At 54.4% G+C, this 19,907-nt stretch overlaps 1 protein-coding gene across 1 annotated transcript in view; it reads right to left on the reverse strand.

The window, feature by feature from the left end:
• LOC121439970 (SCO-spondin-like) overlaps nt 1–19,907 on the reverse strand; it is a 52,392-nt gene that overhangs the window by 13,192 nt on the left and 19,293 nt on the right. Inside the window, 34 exon segments of the mRNA XM_041640639.1 lie at nt 26–186; nt 1,022–1,182; nt 1,451–1,531; nt 1,534–1,622; nt 1,717–1,813; nt 2,110–2,310; nt 2,531–2,701; nt 2,821–3,012; nt 3,118–3,164; nt 3,681–3,850; nt 5,225–5,304; nt 5,414–5,584; nt 5,719–5,922; nt 6,094–6,146; nt 6,946–7,040; nt 7,854–7,999; nt 8,498–8,629; nt 8,966–9,136; nt 9,296–9,342; nt 10,573–10,822; nt 11,349–11,513; nt 11,759–11,932; nt 12,819–12,910; nt 13,015–13,140; nt 13,306–13,435; nt 13,521–13,643; nt 13,743–13,922; nt 14,771–14,935; nt 15,019–15,189; nt 16,329–16,472; nt 16,778–16,953; nt 18,373–18,434; nt 19,156–19,228; nt 19,684–19,837. Of these exon segments, the coding sequence (XP_041496573.1) occupies nt 26–186; nt 1,022–1,182; nt 1,451–1,531; nt 1,534–1,622; nt 1,717–1,813; nt 2,110–2,310; nt 2,531–2,701; nt 2,821–3,012; nt 3,118–3,164; nt 3,681–3,850; nt 5,225–5,304; nt 5,414–5,584; nt 5,719–5,922; nt 6,094–6,146; nt 6,946–7,040; nt 7,854–7,999; nt 8,498–8,629; nt 8,966–9,136; nt 9,296–9,342; nt 10,573–10,822; nt 11,349–11,513; nt 11,759–11,932; nt 12,819–12,910; nt 13,015–13,140; nt 13,306–13,435; nt 13,521–13,643; nt 13,743–13,922; nt 14,771–14,935; nt 15,019–15,189; nt 16,329–16,472; nt 16,778–16,953; nt 18,373–18,434; nt 19,156–19,228; nt 19,684–19,837 (4,654 nt within the window).

Here is a 19,907-nt window from a genome sequence, read left to right on the forward strand (position 1 = left end):
GTCCCCACCCTGGAGAGTCCCTTACCAATTTCCACAGACTGTTTGAAGCATCTGGCCTGGGTACAGCTCATCTCCAGGTGCAAGGGGCTGGCCCTCACCTCCCAGGAGGGCTGAGTAGGCCCCAGGGGCAGTACTGGCCATCCCCAGATCCTGCAGCAGCAAGGCTGTCAGCACACAGGGGCATTCCTGTGTGGGTGTAGAGAAGGAGACAGTGAAATCTCCCAGGAGGCTTCCTACTGGGAACCTCTATAGAATCTCTGATGAGATTTGGGGGAAGAGAGGGAATGGGAACAGGAGGCAGGACCCATTTTTCTGGTACTCATAGGATTGAGAGCCTGTAGGCTATGAACCTGGGCTGAGAGTCAGCCATATTTCTGTACAGACCAGCTATATGGACATTGGTAGAGACTCCAAGAAGACAGGACTTGGTGAGACAGAGAGAGCCCTGCCAGGAGTCAGAGGGGTCTGGATGTCCCCGTGTGAGTCCAGCACTGCTGTTCAATGTCCTCCTGGCCTTGGAGTAACCTTTCCTCCCTCAGGCTGTCATCGTTTCTTAGTTGAGAAAATGGGTCTAGGAAACATCTCAGGTTCTGGCAGAGGCCACCAGGGTTAGGAATGAAATCCTGAGCACCCGAGGGAACCTGCCTGCCATCTGTCCCCACAGCTGGTGACAGGGGGAAGGTGTGGGGGTCCTTTCCCCACTGGGGCAAGGCAGGGAAGAGAGGGGCAATGAACATCTACAGCCCCTGAGATGGAGAATAGGGCTGCAGGGCCATGTGCAGCTATGGGGACCCAACAGCAACTGCCCCTTATTGCCAGGAAGACTGAATGCCACAACCAGAGGGGCACAGAGCAGCGTGAGATCATGGTGGCCTCAAAAGTCTTGTAGGTGTCCTTGAGCTGGGAGATCAGCTGGTAATGGATACAAGCCCAGGTGCTGTCCCTAGGAAGCAGGTAGCCCCTAGGGAGCTAAGGACACCCTGGGAAGCTGCCTCAGGCTCTTGCCCAGCTGAGTTCTCACCTGGACGCATTCCAAGCGATGGAGAAAGGTGCCCTCAGGACAGTGGCACCCCTCCTCACAGTTCTCAGAGAAGCAGGCCACCTGGCCCATGATGTGAGCACAAGAGAAGGGGCACCCATTGCTGGGCTGGCATTCACGGTATAGTCGGCCCACTGGACAGCCTGTCTCTGAGACAACACTGGAATCAGTGCCCTGTCTGATCCACTGTCTTCACTGCCTACTTCTGTGCCCACCTCTTCTATGACCTGACAGTCATAGTGTTCAACCCCTCGGCAGTGTTCTTTTCCCAAAGGCTCCCCCATAATCTGACTGAGGGAAGAATATGTTGGGGGACAAAAAGAGGAATCTACGGGCACTCAGAGTCAGGGTCAAGGGACCTGATGGGACTCAAGGTTAAGGGATTATTGGGTAGCAGCTGGCTGGGCTCACCTCTGCAGACCTGGCTGTGACAAGTCCGGCTTTGTCGAGCCAGCCCAGGGCATGGGGGTCGGGCGCAGTGCCTAGAGCGAAGCATTTCTCCCAGGGTCCCCAGGAACTCCACATCCCAGGACCAGGGCAGCTGGGCACCTTATGGCACCTCAGGATGCCTGCCACACAGGTGCTGGGGACGAGGAAAGGGATTTCAATGACAGGGCCTCATCATGTCCCCAAGGGTACCATTGCCCCCCTCCACAGCTCACCCCAAATCTGCTTACCAATTGTCACAGGGCCCAGTTAGCACCTCTCCAGGTTCCAGGCTCTCCCAGGAACTAAGCGTGGACCCTACTGACCGGCTCTGGTTCTCGGGGATCCCTGAAGGCCACAGGAGTAAGGGTGGAGCCTCTAGACAGCACAGCAGCCTTCACCTCCCCCCACATCCTATACTGCATTTAGCACCTCACTAACAGCACCCATGTCCTAGAGGAAGGTGCTGGAAGCTCTCTAACCTGCACTAGCCCAGGATGTGGGAAATACAGGCCTTCCAGTTCCCAACCTGTAGCCTGGGCCTGGGTCCCACGGGTAGAGATGCAGAACCAGGCAGAGCTGCAGCTCAGTTGGCTGCTGGGGGAAGACGGTGGCAGGGGGAGCACAAGGAAGATGCTACTGACCCATGGCCCTAGGCTGAAAGTGGCAGTGACAGTCAGCAGGGAGCACACACAGCCCATCCTGGGAGAGTTGACCCGGGGGACACCCGCAGCCAGACTGGCAGCCTGCTGAGCCTGGCAGGCATGTACTGCCAGGGGACAGGTCCTGGCAGGAGTGAGGACAGGGCTGCCCACAGGGTAAGAGCTCCTGGCCCCCTCCACAGTCTAGGAAGAAAGTAAGAGAGTTAGTGTTAAGGAGTTCCTCAAGGGGTAAGAGCCTCTTGTCATGCCCACATCAGCTGCGACCTGACCCCTCACCCAGAACAACAGGAGTAGCTTGAGGCTGCCCTTTGAACAGTTCTGTGCAGAAACACATGGTTGTCAGCGCCAGCGTTTTTCTAGACCTACAAAGGACTCTCCCTGGCCTAACCCCCAAAGCCTTCACCTGTGCACAGGGTGGAGCTGTCTCGACAAGGGCGACTCTGCTGGTGCACCCCAGGACAAGGCCTGCCTCCGTCAGAGGTGGGAGGATGGCTGCACACCCGGCTTCGAAGCGACTGCCCCAGGCATGCATCACAGGGAGACCATGGCCCCCAAGGGCTCCAAGCTCCATCCACTGCACCAAGGAGACAGAATCGTCTGTCTTGGGAAACCCAGGAGGCCTTAGGTCATCAGGGTCAGAACAATATTTTGGGTTTCTGGGACAGGGGCACAGGCCTCATGGGCACATCACACCTGGGCATGCAGTAGGATTAGGGCAGGCCTCCCTTTGATGCTGCATTCCTGTCTTCCCTGCCTCCTCAGGGCATGGAGCACCCCCATGCTGGGGAGCAGGGCAGATGCAGGCCCTAGAGCGGGTCCTTGTTTGGCCCCTGCAGGGCTGGGAGCAAGCTGTCCACTCCGACCATGGGCACCAGCCTCCAGGCACTGTGAAGGGTAGGACAGGCATTGGATGTAGCTGTTGCAATCCTGAGACCACTCTCCTTACACCCCTACTCCTAACCCCTCCCCACCCAGTAGGCCAGCACATACCTTGGCAGGGCAGGTCTGTGCAGTTAAGCCTCCCCTCCATGCAGGTGCTGGGCAAGAGCAGAGCCAGGGGAAAAGATGGCAGTTCAGAATGCCCTAGGTCTCCCACATACTCATCTGCCTACCTCTTCCTTCCTCTCATCCTTACACTTTCATGGTGTAGTCTATGTCCTTCTTCCTACTCTCATACGCTTTAGAAGCCTGCCTGTCCCATCAGCTGGCCTTCTGGGATAGCACAGCTGGTGCACTGTACTGAGGAATGACTGTAGGCAACCTGCAAGTAAGTGAGGGCAGGCAGCAGGAACAGGCACCCTATCTGTGGCTTGTCCAACCCAGTTTCTCTGCTCCCAGGAACAAATTCTCAGCCCTCAGTAGGCACATGGAGCTGGTTGCCTCAGTTTTCCCTCCTGTTAGACAGGCATCGTGGGCCTGCTCTACATCTTCTCCAGGACAGGGGATCTTTAGGGCACTGTCTGGGCCCCCAGAGCTTAGATGCACAGACATCGGGGGAGTCACTCTTGTCTGCATGCAGTCTCCCATCCCAGCAATACAGCATGGCTTCTTACCAATGGTTACAGCCGTCAGGCCTTGCCAGCCTAGTGCCCGGATGGTAGCGCTTCCCTGTCAGCAGGTCCAGGCAGCTGCAGTGACTGGGCTGCACGCAGATGGTCCCGTCCGCACTGAGTACCTTGCCCAGAGGACAGTAACAGCCCGGCTGGCAGTGCCACACACAGTGCTGGGGGGAGGGACACAGAGCAAGCAGGGGTAACAGCCTGAGGTGAGGAGTTAGGAAGAACGGGGACCAAGGTGGAAGGGTAGTGGGTGGGTGTGGTGGTCAATCTTGATTGCTAACTTGATGGGATTTAGAATCACCATGGAAACAAAGAGATACACCCTAAACGTGAGTGGTAGCTTTCCATGGGTTGGCGTCTTGGGCTGAGTAACACAGGAGCAGCCTCATTACTCTTCTTCCTGACTGTGGAGACCATGTGACCAGCTGCATTGGGCTCTTGACTCTATGCCTCCCCCAAAGTGCTGGACTTCCCCCCTCCTTTCTCAAGTTACCTTTGTCCGATATTTCATCTCTGCAATGACGAGGAAGCTCCATGAGAATGAAGGGTACCCAGAGGTTGAGAAAAGTGTGACCTTACAATTAGTTTCTCTTTAAAGAGCTGATGAAGGCAGGAAGGGAACCAGCATGCCACTGAGTTCCTGCCACTGAGAAGGGAAGGGTAGGGAGCAGGCCTACAGATTAAACCCTCAGCTCCTAAGGAATATGTCTGGAAGCCAGCGTTCTGCAAATGTGAAGCCCAGTTCTTAGGAACTGCAGACTCAGTGTAGGGCTTGCACAGATGGTCTGGTGGCCGAGGCATGCCCAGACCTCCCTAACACTCAGGGAGCTGCTGCCTCAAAAAGCTGGCTGGAAGGGAAAGAGCTGGGGACAGGCCTTGTCCATGGTGACCTGCAGTGACTGAACATATTCTGGCACTTCTTTCTCCTCCCTGGCCTGCCTGGAGCCATCCCTGGCCTCCTGTCTATATTTGACTCTCCGTACTCAGACCTCAAAGCTCCATCCTCATCTTCAGAGTTCCCACCATGCCCATCTTTAATTCATGTCTATCCTTTTCCCCTTAGAATGTGGGATTGCGGATGCAGGGACCTTGTCTGTATTTGCCTCCATCTGTGTCTACAGTGTCTGCGTAGGTGCTTAGAAAACACACACACACACACACACACACACACACACGCACGCACTCACGCACACAAGCTCTGTGCACCAAAATGTTTATGGCACTTAAGAAGCTACAGTGGGACGACTCCCCCTCCCACATATTTATGCTGTGTTTGCAATAGCATTTTAATTTAGAAACATTGGCTGTACTGATGCCAAGGGCTGATGGATATGGCTGGCTCTCTCATCAACAGAGGGGGCAAGCCTGCATTGCTGTAACCTAAAATCCAGGGCCTCCCCCGTGCACACCAGGTTTTCTGCCCAGCACCAGGCAAGAGGCCATGGGCCCAAAGCCATACCCAGGCTTCCCATAAGATGATCCTATCCTCTGGTCAGAGCCAAAGGTCAGGTAGGGGTAACACAGGGGCCCAAACTCACCACAAGGTCATCACAGGAGCGGGGACAGGGAGGGCCACAGGGGTTGTACTCTGCCCCTTCAATGGTGCTGCAGTTGGTCACTGGGGGACAGAATGGGCTGAGTTAGGTTGGAGCCCTTGACCTAACTCCCAATTTTGCTTCCCAGCTCTTTACTCTTTGCTCCTTGGCCCACCGATCCTCAGCAGCTACCTGGGCAGGGATGAGCCTGGCAGGCCTCTCCCTGGGCCTGAGGTCCTTCACAGAAATCCCCTAGGCCCTGGGGTGGTGGCTGGTCACAGGCTCGGGTCCGGCTTCGCAGGCCTCCTCCACAGCTCCGACTACAGCCAGACCAGGGTCCCCAAGGACTCCAGTTGCCTGCTTCTGAGGGAACAGCAGAAGAAGGAACAGTGCGAAAGGGTTTGGGGTGCTGGAGCCAGTGGGTACAAGGATGAGGTACTCCAGAGATGGCCCTACCCAGGGCTTCAGAGCAAACATCAGCCTGAAGGGCCACTTACGGTCACATCCTGGCAGGTCACATGGCTCTTCCTCGGACTCAGAGCCTGGGCAGAGGGCTGTGGGGGACACTGTGGGCAGGAGAGCCAGGGTGAAGGGTTCCATACTAGGGGGTCTAATACAGAAGCGGTGCCGGTGGCGTCGGGCAGGACTGCAGGAGGCTGAACACATACTCCATGGGGTCCAGGGTGACCATGCAGGCTGGCCTTGGGGTGTATGGGGAAGAGAGAGAGAATGTGAAAAGAGAGTGATCCAGGGTGAAGAGGCACCATAACGCCTACCTCAGCTCTCCTGCGGCCTGTCTCCTACCCCAGAGCAGACCCACAGCTTCCAGGAGGGGACCTGAGGGCATCTGAGGAGCAAGAAGCCTTTCTCACCTTCCTCACAAGGCCAGGAGCTGCAGTTGGTGATGAGCCCAGAGATACAGGAACTGGAGGGGAAAACAGAGGCTTTGGTGCTCCCCGGGGCTACATGGTACCCACAGAGCCTTTGCTCAAACTCTGGCCCCCAGAACCTGCAGATGTGACCTTATTTGGAGATAGAGGTAACCAAGTTAATAAGGTTGTTGTAGGGAGCGAGGCCAGTCTAGTGTGACTTGTGTTCTTGTTAGAAAGGGGTATTCGGATGCTGACATACACAGGGAAGATGGTGGAAAAGGGGAGAAGACAGCCATCTGCAAGCTAGAAAATGCCAGATTGGTGCCAAAACGGAGAGGCGACAAATGCTTCCTTGGTGCCTTAGAAGCACCAGGTTTCCAACACCTTGATCTAGGACATGTGTGGGTACTGATGGCTGTTATTCAAGGCCCTTACCTCCAGAACATGTGTATATTTGTGTGTATGTGTATGATGTGTGTGTCTGTGTCTACGTGCATGCATTAGTACAGGTATGATATACTTTGTTACAACAGTCATAAAAATTAACATTAGTTAGGAGAAAGAAGACAGGTGATTTTTTTGCATTATTGGAGGTCTAATTCACAGTCTCTACATCTCCCACTGAGTATGTTCCCAGGACCTGAGAGAAAACAGACAAGGATGGGTGCCTGGAGGGTGCAGGCAGGATTAGATGGCAGGGCTGATCGGTTGTGGCAGGGCAGGGCATGGGGGAATAGGCTCTGGTAAACTGGAGCCAATATCTTCTGCTGCTGAGGAAAAATCAGCTGTATAATTAATTGGGTCCTCAGGGACCACAGGGCCACTGCAGAACTGGGGGTGGGAGGGGCTTACCAGTTCTCACAGGGATGAACCACTGCACTGCCTGGGGGATGAAGGCGCCCCCTGTGGGTGCAGGGGCAGTCCTGGGCAGGCACACACACATTATTCTGCAATAGAAAACCCTTTGTAAGTCGGGCGGTGGTGGTGCACGCCTTTAATCCCAGCACTAGGGAGGCAGAGACAGGTGGATCTCTGTGAGTTCAAGGCCAGCCTGGCTCCAGGACAGCTAGGACTGTTACACAGAGAAAAGAAAGCCCTTTGTCATCCTGGCTCCAGCCTGCTCCAGTCAAGCCGGCACTCAGTTTCAAGCTCATCTCAAGGGCCACCCAGAAACCTTCCACTGGGCTTAATCCGGGTCCCTCTCTCACTGGGCAAGATCAGATCCTTAGCTGAGGGTTCCATGGGAACATGGACATTCTCCTTCAGGAAGAAAAAGACCCGCTTCCATTGCAAGGCGTGAGACTGAATCGCTAAATGAAATCAACTATGTGAAATATATATTTTTCACACGAGCCATGTAATTTATACAGCAGCATAGCATTACCCAGCCCTCATCCCTCACCGTGCAACCATTTTCATCAAGGAACACAGCTCTGCCTCTAGCCAGAACCAGTAGGAAGCCTGAGTATGTCTTACTTATCCATGCACTTACCTGGTTACCCAGCCTAAGGCCAAGCACAGGGCAAGTGCTCGGCACATAGCTGGTGATGGACAGATAAGAGGACACATATTTGAGTAAAAAAAAGGAGTAAAATCGCTACTTTAATAAGCAAGGGAACAGCTATCTAAGGCATCTTTAACTCTAGCCCCAAGCCTTTGGCTTTGCCCTTGTCCAGGCCCCTGGCTATCTCTTTCCTGCCAAACCAAGGTCCCAAGCCATGATGCAGTCCCAGTTCTGGCCAGGCAGTGGGGATACTTACTAGCAGGAGCATTCCAGGAAGGCAGTAGCAGCCCGGCTGGCAAGTCTGATTGATCTCTCTAGGGGAGCTGAGGTGGGCACAGGAGGCTGGGCCTTGGGCACAGCCTAGCCATTGCTGGCCCTTGGGGCACACACCTGGAACTGGTCCTATAGACACACGTGACAAAAGGGCAGCCCAGTGCCTGCCCATCCAGCTTCCCCCAGCATTGGAGAGAAAAGCAACAGCTCTGGGTACCCATTCAGCTTCCCCCAGCATGGGAGAGAAAAGCATCAGTTCTGGGTACCCATTCAGCTTCCCCCAGCATGGGAGAGAAAAGCATCAGTTCTGGGTACCCATTCAGCTTCCCCCAGCTTGGGAGAGAGAAGCATCGGTTCTGGGTACCCATTCAGCTTCCCCCAGCACGGGAGAGAGAAGCAGCAGCTCTGGGTACCCATTCAGCTTCCCCCAGCATGGGAGAGAGAAGCAGCAGCTCTGGGTACCCATTCAGCTTCCCCCAGCATGGGAGAGAGAAGCAGCGGCTCTGGCTATTGCTGCGGTTGTCATGGAGGCTATACTGTTTTAAGGGACAAGGCTGTGGGGGTGGGGTGTTACAGTGTTATGCTTGGTGGGAATGAGAACTAGAGTGTCTCCAAGACATCCCTCACCTGTACAGGGCTGCGGGCTGCAGGTAGAGAACTCAACGGGGCTGTGTGGGCCACTGCCTTGAGTGCGGTTCCTGTAGCCACCACCACAGGGCACCGAGCACGGAGTCCAGGAACTCCACTCAGCACCGGGACCTATGGGTGGCATCCGGATTGCTGAAGAGCTCACTCTCCACACCCAGCACACCTCTTTCTCCAGCCCGGTTATCCAGACACCCCTTTCTTCTTGTGTCACCTCTCTTCATCCACAGAATCATCCCCACCTTAGGAGACATGGTGCCTTCAGAGAGGAAGTGGGCTGGCCTCTCGGGTCTCTCTTGGGGAAAGGACTAGAGAGGGCTCCGGGAACTATCTCCTAGTGGAATTCCTTAGGGAAGTTCCTTATATCTCTTGTGGGGTCCTGAGGGGTATCTTGGCTTCTCTCTGGAAGGTTCTTTAACCGGGTCTCTGGTCCTAGGCCCCCACTCTTACCTCGGCACGGCCTCAAACTGCAGAATTCAGCATCTTTGTTGGGACCTTGGCACTCGGCACCCCCAAAGGCAGCTGGAGGAGCGGTGCCTGCTCTGAAGCGCCGTCGAACGCCCACATTACAGCTTTGGCTGCAGAGAGTCCACGGAGTCCAGGGGCTCCAGCCACAGGCAACTGCCGGGGGCAGGGGTGGAGTCAGATGTAAGAAACCAGGTAGAGTTGATCCAGACCCTGACTTTCTTGGGACACCACCAGCACTCCCAGGAGGCTATCTCGGAAGGGTCCACGGTCTCCCATAGTCTCTGAGCACTGACCACCGCATGGGGGGCGTACCTGGACAGAGCTCTGAGGTGCACACCATTTCACCAGAGAGGCAGGTGCTGCCAAGAGAGGGCTCAGTGAGCACCAGCACGGTCCACCCAGCCCTTGCCCTTGAAGCACTGGAATCTCGCCTCAAAGGACAGGGAGCCAAGCCACCAAATACACAACATGACGTGTAGGATGTGACTCAGACTCTTAGTCCCAGGCCTCCCTCCCAACTCCACCTTCATTGGGCTTCATGATCCGCCGGGTAGGGACTGTCTCTTTGTCACACAGTTTCATCAAGGGCCACCTTTTTATCCTTTTATCTCACGTGCACTTATTAAACAATATCTGTAAATGACTTTAAGGGACAGGGCTAGGTAGGGGCGATATAGAAAGAGCTAGAATTCTAGAAGAAGTGGGTATATTTTGTGCCCTTCCATTTTTCCCCAATACAAACACTGGAGATTCCAGAAAATAATCCAGCAGAAGAATGGAGAGAAAGGGGGAGGAACACTAAAGAAGGGAACTGGAGGAGGCACCAGGAGGTAAAAAGGAAGAGGAAATGAAGAAATCTGAGGAAAGGGAAAGGGGGTGGGGGTGGATATGTTAGAGCGCTCTCTGCTGGCAAAACCTGGTGTTGGCTTTGAGAACTGGATACTTCAAAGAGCAGAATCCAAGGGATTCTGTGTAGACAATTACATTCAGGAAGGAGAAAACCACTTCCAGGGGGGCTCATGAGCCCTCTAGTAGAGGAGCTATGACAACTGAAGGGAACTGGAAGAAGGAAAGTACATCTTCTTTAAGGGCACGGCCCTGGTGGATAAACCATTCTCCAAAGGATGGCCCCATACCCATGAATATCTAGACAACATTAAGTTGGAAGAGGTTGGGCTGGACCTACAAGGAGTTAGAGGGAGAAGTAAGGGTGAACAGGGTCAAAATACAACATATGCATGTGTGAATTTGTCAAGGAATGAAAAAATATTTTTAAAAAGAAGCCCCTCTCCAGCCTATAGTTCCATTCTGCATAGCAGAAGACTGTCTGAAACCGTCTTCCCACAGTCAGCTGGGTGAATATTTCTTGTAGAAACCTGTGTTGTAGCTCAGTCACTGCCTGAGGCATTTGTCAGCAGATTCAGCCCCTATCCTCTGCCTAACACTCTCTCAACATACACACACACACACACACACACACACACACACACACACCGGTGAGTGAATATGTGTGTCAGTCCATCCCTGCCCAGCTTTGGAGCACAGCCCCTCCCCCTTTGACCCCGCCCCATCCTCCACTAGTAACCTACCAGTTGTTGCAGCCCAGGCGAGCTATTGCTCCTGGTGCATAGAGCTGCCCGTGCAGCTGGCAGGGGCACTGGCTGCGGGGCAGGCAGCTGGCATTGTGCAGGAAGAGGCCAGGGGGGCAGCTGCAGCTAGGGGCACAGGAGCCAGTGCACTCTACTCCAGGGTCCTGTGCCAGGCACAGCTGAAGGCATGGACCCCTCTCCTTGTGGCACTGTTCTGCTGAGCGGAACACCATGTTTCCTGGGCACTGGGCTAGATGGGAAGACAGAGGGTGTCTGAGTCAGGGCAGGAGAGAAGGGATGCTGACAAGGAGGAAAGCCTGGATGCAGTGATTGACAAGCAGAGATGAGGAAGCCCCTCCCTTCCAGCCCTTTCCCACTTCCTCCTCTTGCTCCTTGGCTTGGCTCCACTGGATACAAAAAGCTCTTGAGAATAGGACACCAGTGTCTGGGTCAGGAAGAATGCCCAATGGACCAAGAAGCTAAGGAAACAGACTCCTCTGGGCTGATGCTGCTCCCCCTGATTTTGCCTGTGAGTGAGCTCTGCCTCCAAGGTCACATGCACTTATCAGGGGCAAGTGAAGCACCTGGCCCAGTATCTGGTTCCCAGCAAGTGGGAGGAGGAGGGGACTTGAAGAGATGCTGGAAATCCTGAAGGTTCCCTAGCTCTGAGTGTGGCCTATTCTGAAGCCAGAGGTCAGCTAAGCGAGAAGAGAAGGCTGGAGAGGTCATAACCTGGGGTGGACGAGGCCACCTGAGAGAGTGGAGGGGTCTAGCACCTGTACAGGGATGTGTATTGCAGTCTCTGGTCTGAGTGTGGGGTCCTGGGCACACAGGATTCCCAGGAGCCAAGCTTGAGCATCTGCGCCCACGAGTCTGGACGCCACCATTACAGGAGGCTGAGCAGGTGGACCAGGGGGCCCATAAACCCCAGGCACTTGGCACTGTCAGGAAGAACAGAGGCCACAGTCACGGGTGGAAAGACATGGGCAGGGAAAGGGAGGTATTTAGGATGGTCCCAAATAATGCCAATCGAGTGCTGGATTGTTTTTTTTCCCCAGGGAGACTTTGAGTGGGGGTAGCTTAAGGATATCCACCAAGTTTGCTTTTTCCCTCCTTTCTGAGGGTCAGACCAAGTCAAGGAGTCATTCTCTTTTGCTTTTTTCCCACTCTGGTTCACCAGACATACCTGGGCACACAGGAGAGATGCAAGGCTCCTCCTGGGTGGTCTCTCCTGGGCAGAACGTGTCCTTGGAGCTGGGGCACAGCCGAGAACGCTGCCGCCAACCAGGGTCACTCCCAGGGACAAGGCAGCTTTGGGAGCAGGAGGACCAGGACGTCCAGGGTGTCCAACCTGGTATGTCTGGAAGGGAAGACAGTACAGGCCTATTGTATAGAGGCTCCGGCCAGGCAGGCAAAGGTTGTGAGGAGGGGCGCAGGTCAGATCTGGAAAACCAAGAGACCTTCAAGGGTAAGAGTTGCTCCTGTGACTCCCTCTGCTGTTAGGACCCTATTCTGCAGCTCTATGCCTCACCCTTACCTAAGGCAGAGCCTTCCATGGAACCCGGCCAAGCTCATGCCCACGCTGCCCCATGGTTCAGCCAGCAGCCCACATCCTCATCGTCCCTCAGCCCAACTCTTCTGAACGTCTCAGAGTCTCCTGTGACCTGTGACCACCTGCCTGAGACCCCCACTCATCCTCCACTGACTGCAGCCTCCTCCTCCCATTGCCTGTCGCCCATCCCTCCTCTCTCACAGGCCAGCCCCGGCAGAGATTGGCCTGCGCTGCAGTGACTTCCCTTGACACCGCATCGCCGGAGGCAAAGGGACAAACTACAGCCTTTATCTTGCCTCTAAGTGTTCGTGTCTGCCGTGGTCACCTGAAGCATCCAGCCAGCCCAGCAGCCTCATTCTTCCCGTCTCTGCAGACGCCTGTCCCACCCAAGCTAGCCTGCCCAGGTACCCAGGATGTCTTCATGAGAGCAAGTTTCTCCCAGCTCAAAGCCCACTAACCGAAACTGGTTCCAGGACTATAACTTGGAGGGGTGGGCATGACTCTCACCTCCACTTCCTGGCTATGCCTCACCTTCTATGGTGCCCACTGCAGTTTCTTTTGGCATTGGGGTCCAGACAGGAAAGGAGGCATGGGGACACCAGCCTCCTCTGGCCCAGCTTTATTCACTACCCATCAAGGTACCAGCTAGGATAGGGAACTGGGAATAAGAAGGCGGTCTCCTGCCATACAGTACCTGTCCCACACTCTGTGTAGCAGGCCTGCAGTTCTTGCCTGTCACCTTCACACGGGGCACCTCCAAATGCCACGGGAGGGTTGGAGGGGGACCTGAGGAGAGACTTGCCTAGGCATCTGCCTTCCTCCTTCACGACAGGTACTCCTGCCTCCCTTATCCTTCTGTCGTCTGTCCACTGCCCGCCCCACCTCCATACCTGAACCTGGCCCTCACTCCAGAGCCACAGGAGCGATCACAAGGTGTCCAGGGGGACCAGGCCGACCAGCCGCAGGACTGGGAGCAGTTTCCTGGCTTACACAGCAGTACCCCTTCCTCACACGTGCTGCAGAGGACAGAAGGCGTAGAGCATCCATCAGTACCAGCTCTGGCCAGTATCCTCCCTCCATTCAGTACCACCCTTCATCTCGGTCCTCCCAGGAGCCAGCGCCTTCTCTCACCCCAGTACTCGACCCTGGACCAGCACCGCCCCTCAGCCCAGCATGTTCACCATTCGCTACAGTTGTCCAGCAGGAACGTCAACCCAGGCTGTCTCAGGTTTTGGCCCACCAGGCAGGGGCATTCAGAGAAGGGCAGGCAGCGAGAGTCTTGGAGAAAAAGCCCAGGAGGGCAGCGGCATCCTGGGTGCAAGGAGAGGAAGTCCCTTAGGGCCAGTACCCGGCATGGGTAGGCAACTCGTATTTGCGTTTTCTGTCTCTGTCTCACCTTCCATACAGTGCCCACTGCAGCTTCTGTTGGCTTTGGGGTCCAGGCAGGTGTGTGGACATGGGGGTACTAGCCCCTTCTGGCACAGCTCAGCATTCACGTGTACACGGCCCGGCCCACAGTCTCAGGAAGAAAGAGCACAAGTAGGAAGGGTGCCAGAAGGCCCGGACACAAACCCCAGGGCTCCACTGCTGAACATCCCTCCAGCCAGCTTCCTGTTACCTGTGTCACCTGGGCAGAGCTGCAAGTTGCAGGGTGCCCTCTCATGGGAAGGCCCAGGGCAGGGGGCACCACCATTCTTGGGTGGGGGGTCCACACAGCTCCTCTGGCGACTCTGGTGGCCACCTCCACAGGAGACACTACAGGGCTCCCAGGGCCCCCACTCTGTCCATGCCCCAGCCACTGTAGAGGAAAAAAGGGGTCCACCAGAAATACTCCAAGGAGACACAGGCTTTGTAGAGAGGGGAAGGCCAAGCCAGGGAGCCTCTCCCAGCCCCTTGGAGGCCAGTGGCCTGGCAAGTGGGGACAACATTCTAGCATCCCTACAACTCCCTTTATTCTGGAAAACTGCCCATAGGTGAGAGAACCATGGGAAGACACCCAGTGACTCTAAGAACAGAGATCCAGCCCCTGGCAAGGTTGCAATGGCAGAGCCCTCAAATGGGGGTACATCTGGTAGCAGTGAAACAAGGGAGCCAGGAAAGCCAGGGTTGTGAACCTGATGTGAGTGCTGTGGGGAGCCCAGTGTGTGTGTGTGCGTGTGTGTGTGCGTGTGCGTGTGTAGGGGTACCCATCTCAGCAGCACACAGAGTAGGCTGGGAGCCACTGTGTGAGAAGTACTGAATGTAAGGCCTACAGAGCCTTCAGGTATGGAGTCAGGGACAAGTAAGCGGTACAGCCAGCTGTCATTGAAATACCCTCTTCTGTTGTCTCCCTTCATGCTCACACATTTCGGAAACATGGGTGGAAGGAAGTGGGAATGACAGTTTACAGCCGGAGAACCTTTAGTGAAGGGACTCCCCTGAGCTACCTAGGCAGGCAAGGGAGGGTACGGCCAGGAGAGCGAGTATGGGAACAGCTCTTTGAAGGCTGTGATTATGTGGCTATCATTGTGCCAGAGTCCTTAAAAAGGCTGGACACAGGGGTTTCCAGGGAGAACAGGGCATTAGGTGAGGGTCTCTGGTATGAGCCAACCCAGGTCTCCCACAGCAAACAGTCAATCCTGACTTCTTCCTGGGGTGCTAGGCTACCTGGGCAGGCTTGCACAAAGCAGGACTGGCTACGGAGCTGGTCCAACAGACAGCTGCCTCCAGGCAGGGGAGGTCTCAGCAGCTCCCGGCGCTGGAAGATGAGGCCCAGGCCACAGCTGTGGCTGCAATCACTCCAGCCAGACCATGGTGCCAACACACAGTCCACTGCAGGGGACAGTACGCCAGAGCTTAGAAGGCGACTCACGCAGAAGCAGAGCCCTCGGAACTGTACCTCATCCAGCACATACCACAATTGTCTTCATCAGAGCCATCCTGGCAGTTCAGCTGAAGGTCACAGCGCTGCTCACGAGGCAGGCACTCCCCACTGCCGCAGCTCAGCTGACTCGGGGAGCAGAGGACCGTTGAGGCTGGCAATCCAGGGAGGGCAGTGGTAGGCACGGTGAAGGGACCAGCACTTGCTGCCAATTCATAATTTGAGGAGAGAGAAGGGAGTCATATAAACATTTGCTGTCTGGATGAGAAACTTAGCTCCTTGAACTTCAGGCCGAGATCAGGGCAGTTTGCTAAGCAGAAGCTCTGGCCTTCCTGCCCTCGGAGCGCCTCCCGGAGCCTTCACGCAGGATGAGGCTCACAGGGCTTCCTCTCCACAGTTCTCACAGTTTCTCCACTGTGACTACACAGAGAGAAGTCAGTGTATGCAGATCAACCCTTCCTCTTCCTTGCTCTCTTTCAGAATGGGTTCTCCTCGGGGCCCCAGTTTCTGTGATTGGTTAACACTTTCTTTTATGACTGGCAGACCAAGCTTTGATCAAAATTATCTACCTTGGAGAGACGGATGAGTGGACGGATGGACAGATAGACAGAGACTATATGGACAGATAGATGGGTCTGTGGGTACACGGATAGAGGGATGAGCATGTGAATGGGACAGTAAATAAATGAGTAAATAAGTAGACAGGTAGGTAGGCAAGTGGAAGGATAAATGAATAGGTAGGTAGACAGACAGACAGATAGAGAGAGAGATGATGGATGGATGGATAGAACTGTTAGATATATAGTAAATTAATATTCAGGTAGATGGATAGATAGACGGGCCAATAGACTAATGGATATACAAATAGAGAGAGATATGGCCAGATTGAAAAATGATCAGATGCATGCATGTGTACATGAAAAGATGGATCAAAAGATGGGAGTATATATGAATGTGTAGATTTAAGAGTAGGTGAGTGGGGGCTAGAGTGATGCATACATAAATAAAAACAAGAAAAATAAATATTTTTTAAAAGAGCCAGTAGATGGTAGATACATAAAGAGGTGACTAGATCATTGAATACATGGGTAGGTGGATGGATGGATGGGTGGATGGATCAATTTATAAGTGGGAAGATAGGGGGGTAACCTCAGCAGCTAGAGAGGACCCCGGTGTCTATCTCATTCTCTCCATCACCTTCAGAGGCACTGGTTCTTCCAGTTGCTCTTACAATTTCTCTCTAGTCCCTGCTGTCCCAGTCCCTCTCAATTCCCTACCACATGAGCTACCCAGATCTGAAACCGTCTCACCATCTCCAGGGCATGACGTAAGCCCCCAACTCACCACAGTGCTGCTCATCGGAGCCATCGAGACAGTCCTCCCTTCCATCACACAACTGCTTCTGCTCCACACAGCCCAGCACATCACAGGGCACCTGCCCAGGGCCACAGCGCATGGGTGGGAATGGCCTGGGGGTGACACTTTGGCCTGCAGGCAGGACACCACCACAGTCAGCTGACTTGGGACCCAGTCACCCTTACCTTCCTTCTGTGGTCACTTCTTGGCAGACCCCAACTTCCCTCCACTTAGCATCTAGGATACCCTTCTTTCTGCCTTTCTTGAGGTAATAAAAAGGGAGTGAGCTGGGTTAGGAAGCTTGGGGGTCCTGGGCCCACTCTGCTAAAAATGACGTGGAGCCATATGACCTAGATCCAAGTGATGGAGCTCCTGTGGCTTCTGCTCCTCACAGAGAAGCCTGGCTCACACAGGCCTTTCAGGCTGAAGAGTCTTACCAACAGGAGTTGCTGGAGTGACTGACTGTGGGGGAAGCACGGTCACAACTGCCATTTCTGGGTGCAGGCTCTTGGTACCAGAAGGGAATGTGGAGAAGGTGGTGACCATCTGCACGGATTGCCCTGAAACAGGCAGAGGCAGCTCAGAAGCGCAAATGGGACCGAGAGGATACTGGCTCAGCTCACTGGACTGCAGGAGGGGTGAGACAGACCCGGAAGAGGGCATCTCTGGTTCCGTGTGGTACAGGATATCCACAGCTATCACAGACAACATTCCACCGTGGAGAGACCCTCAGATTGAAAAAGTAGATTCTGCCACCCAAGGAACTGAAGAAGAGAGTTAAGGGAAAGTAGGAAAACCCTGGTTTGATCTAATATTGTACTCTAGTTGCAAGAAGATAGAGCAACTTTCTAGTACAAGGCCACTGTAAAATAAGATGTTTAGAGGAGAGGGCTGAAGTCTTTTAAACCTAACAGTAGAAGGAGCAAGCGTGGCTGAGACAGGGTGAGGACATTACCACGTGAAGAAACACTACCTTTTGAGCCTCTTCACAGCTATAGTGAAAAGAATAGCCAGCCACGCATTTTCTGCCAAAATATTCATCTTCAAAGACATCTGCTTTTGGAAGCAGATTTAGAATAAGACTTGGATTCATCCCATGAGCCCACAAGTTGCAGATGTGAGTTTGTTTTTTTTTTTTGTTTTGTTTTGTTTTGTTTTTTGTTTTTTCCAGACAGGGTTTCTCTGTGGCTTTGGAGCCTGTCCTGGAACTAGCTCTATAGACCAGGCTGGTCTCGAACTCACAGAGATCTGCCTGCCTCTGCCTCCCAAGTGCTGGGATTAAAGGCGTGCGCCACCATCGCCCGGCCCAGATGTGAGTTTTTACAGAAGACACAAACACATGGTTTAGCCGGACTACTGAACAGCGTCCACTGGAGTTCACGGAAAAGAGCCTCCTACATCCACAGGTCGGGGAACTGAGGCCCTGGGTCGGCACAGTGCATCCACTATCTTCCAGGTTAGAGTCAGTACAAGTCTGCTGCTCCAGGGGTCTATACCTTCCCACCCTGCATTGACACTGCTCCCTTGGGGACTGTGGTACAGGTGGCTGATCAGTAGCCATTGCGGAAGCCGGCACATGTGTGGCAGGGAGTCCCTTTTCCTGCGTAGGAGCATCCTAAGCTAGGCAGTCTGCCCACTCTTCTGTCCACTTAGGGCACTTGTTGTCAACAAATACTTCAGAAAAATGCCTGGCATCATAACCAGCTGAGCAGAGAGACAAGATGGGGCCAGGTGGTTTCTCAACTCCCTCAAGGAGACTGGTCCAGGGCTTGGGGGCTGCAGCCACCTTGCAGGACAACTGCATTATCCTGGGAATTGTCTTTGTCTCCTCAGACCTCACACCCTGAGTCTAGTAGGCTGAGAAGGTTGGGACCTCACCATGCACCTGGTGACAAGTCTCTCTTAACCCTGAGCTCTCTTGGAGGAAGTCAGAGGACAGGGTGTTTTAGCCTCTGAATGCTATTGCCCTTGGCTCCAGAAGGACAGGTGATGGTAAGGGTGGGGTTTTGGGAGGGGATTGGAGTCTGTGCACATACCTCCAGTAGGCATGGATGATTCCTGCTTGGGTTGTTGGTTCTCTGTGTCTGCCAGACCCTACAAAGGAAGAGAGCTCAGAAACCCTGCTCAGGCCTCCAGGGCAGCTCCACATGCCCCGTCCCTTTTCCAGCAAGCCACAGCTGCCTCCTTCCCACCTCTATATGTTTAAAGAAGCCCAGAGCTGAAGACAGAGGTGACTCTCCTGCAAGGTAAATAGTCTGGATACCCCCAGGCACTGGCCCAAAGAACTCATGACTAAGCTAACTTCCCCTGCAAGGTGGATAAACTGGGCATACTTAGGCATTGGCCCATACCCTCACTGGCCTACCTGTGCAAACAACTCTATTCTCTTCCCCAAAGTCCTAGGCCTCCCCAAGACCCTGAACAGGTCTCTTGTCAATGGGAAATGTCCTGCCCCTTTCTGCGTCACAGATATCCCCATCCTTCAAGCTTTGTCCCAGATGCCTTTGGGGACTTCAGACATAGATTCCCAAAACAGATGCCCTGGTGCCTCCTCACCCGTGACTCAGAGCTCTTGCCACCCAGATTGTACGACGTCAGTGCCCTGCCCTGAACCCCTCTGCACCGCTTAGTCCCTCTAGCCCTCAGCACCCTCCCAGACACTGAGCTGGATCTCACAAAGCTCAGGACTGAAGGCCTGGAAGAATGGTGCCAGGAAACACAAGCTGGAGGGGGAGCCACTGAATGTATGGAGAGGGAGGATGATGCAGGGGCAGACAGTGCATTCGTGAGGCAGTGAAGCTGGCTTCTCCCTCACCTCCCCGGTCTGCGATGAAAACTTTCCAGGCTGAGTGGAGGAGAGGTCTGGGGTCCTGGCTGTGGAATGGACTCTGGGAAGAGAAACCACCAGGAAGGCTCCAGGGAATCTCCCAGCCCTGGAGCCCAACCATCCTGAAGGGATCAAGTTATGGCATTCAGGAGGGGTGCAGCCCACTAAGACTGGACAAAGGTGAGCTCTAATAGTGGTCTCAGCGTGATCTTGCCATTATCACTGAAAGGCAGGTAACACGCTCCCATTGTCCATTCTCCGGGACCAGGCAGGAACTGAGAGTCTCTCTTCTATCGCACTGGGTGGTGGTGGTCTAAACTCAAGGGTTATCCTTCTTCGAGAGCCGCGAAACACCAGGTATCGGGAGAATGCACAGAACTCAAGGCTCTCATGGTGATGAGGGCTCTGGAACCCCCAGCTGTGACTCCTCAGCGTGCATGGTTTGTGAAGACAAGGCAGGAAGGACTCCTCCCATATACCTTTCCTATCCAGGTAACACCCAAGGCCAGGCCATACCTGCTGCTGGCGCCTGCACGAAGGGGCCCACAGCCCTCTTCATCAGAGCTGTCTTTGCAGTCCACAGAGCTGTCACATGGCCCTCCCTTTGGGACACATTCCCCACTGCCACAGCGGTGCCTGGTCCCTGGACATGGGGGTGCCAGTGGGGACACTGTGGAGGATATGTTACTAAGGTCTCCTGACATCGCAGTGCCCACTCCTGTCCCTCCAGCCCCCAAGCT

Source organism: Microtus oregoni, unplaced genomic scaffold (genome assembly GCF_018167655.1).
Source record: "Microtus oregoni isolate MIOR12 unplaced genomic scaffold, Mior012 000064F_ref0000363, whole genome shotgun sequence".
NCBI lineage: Eukaryota > Metazoa > Chordata > Mammalia > Rodentia > Cricetidae > Microtus > Microtus oregoni.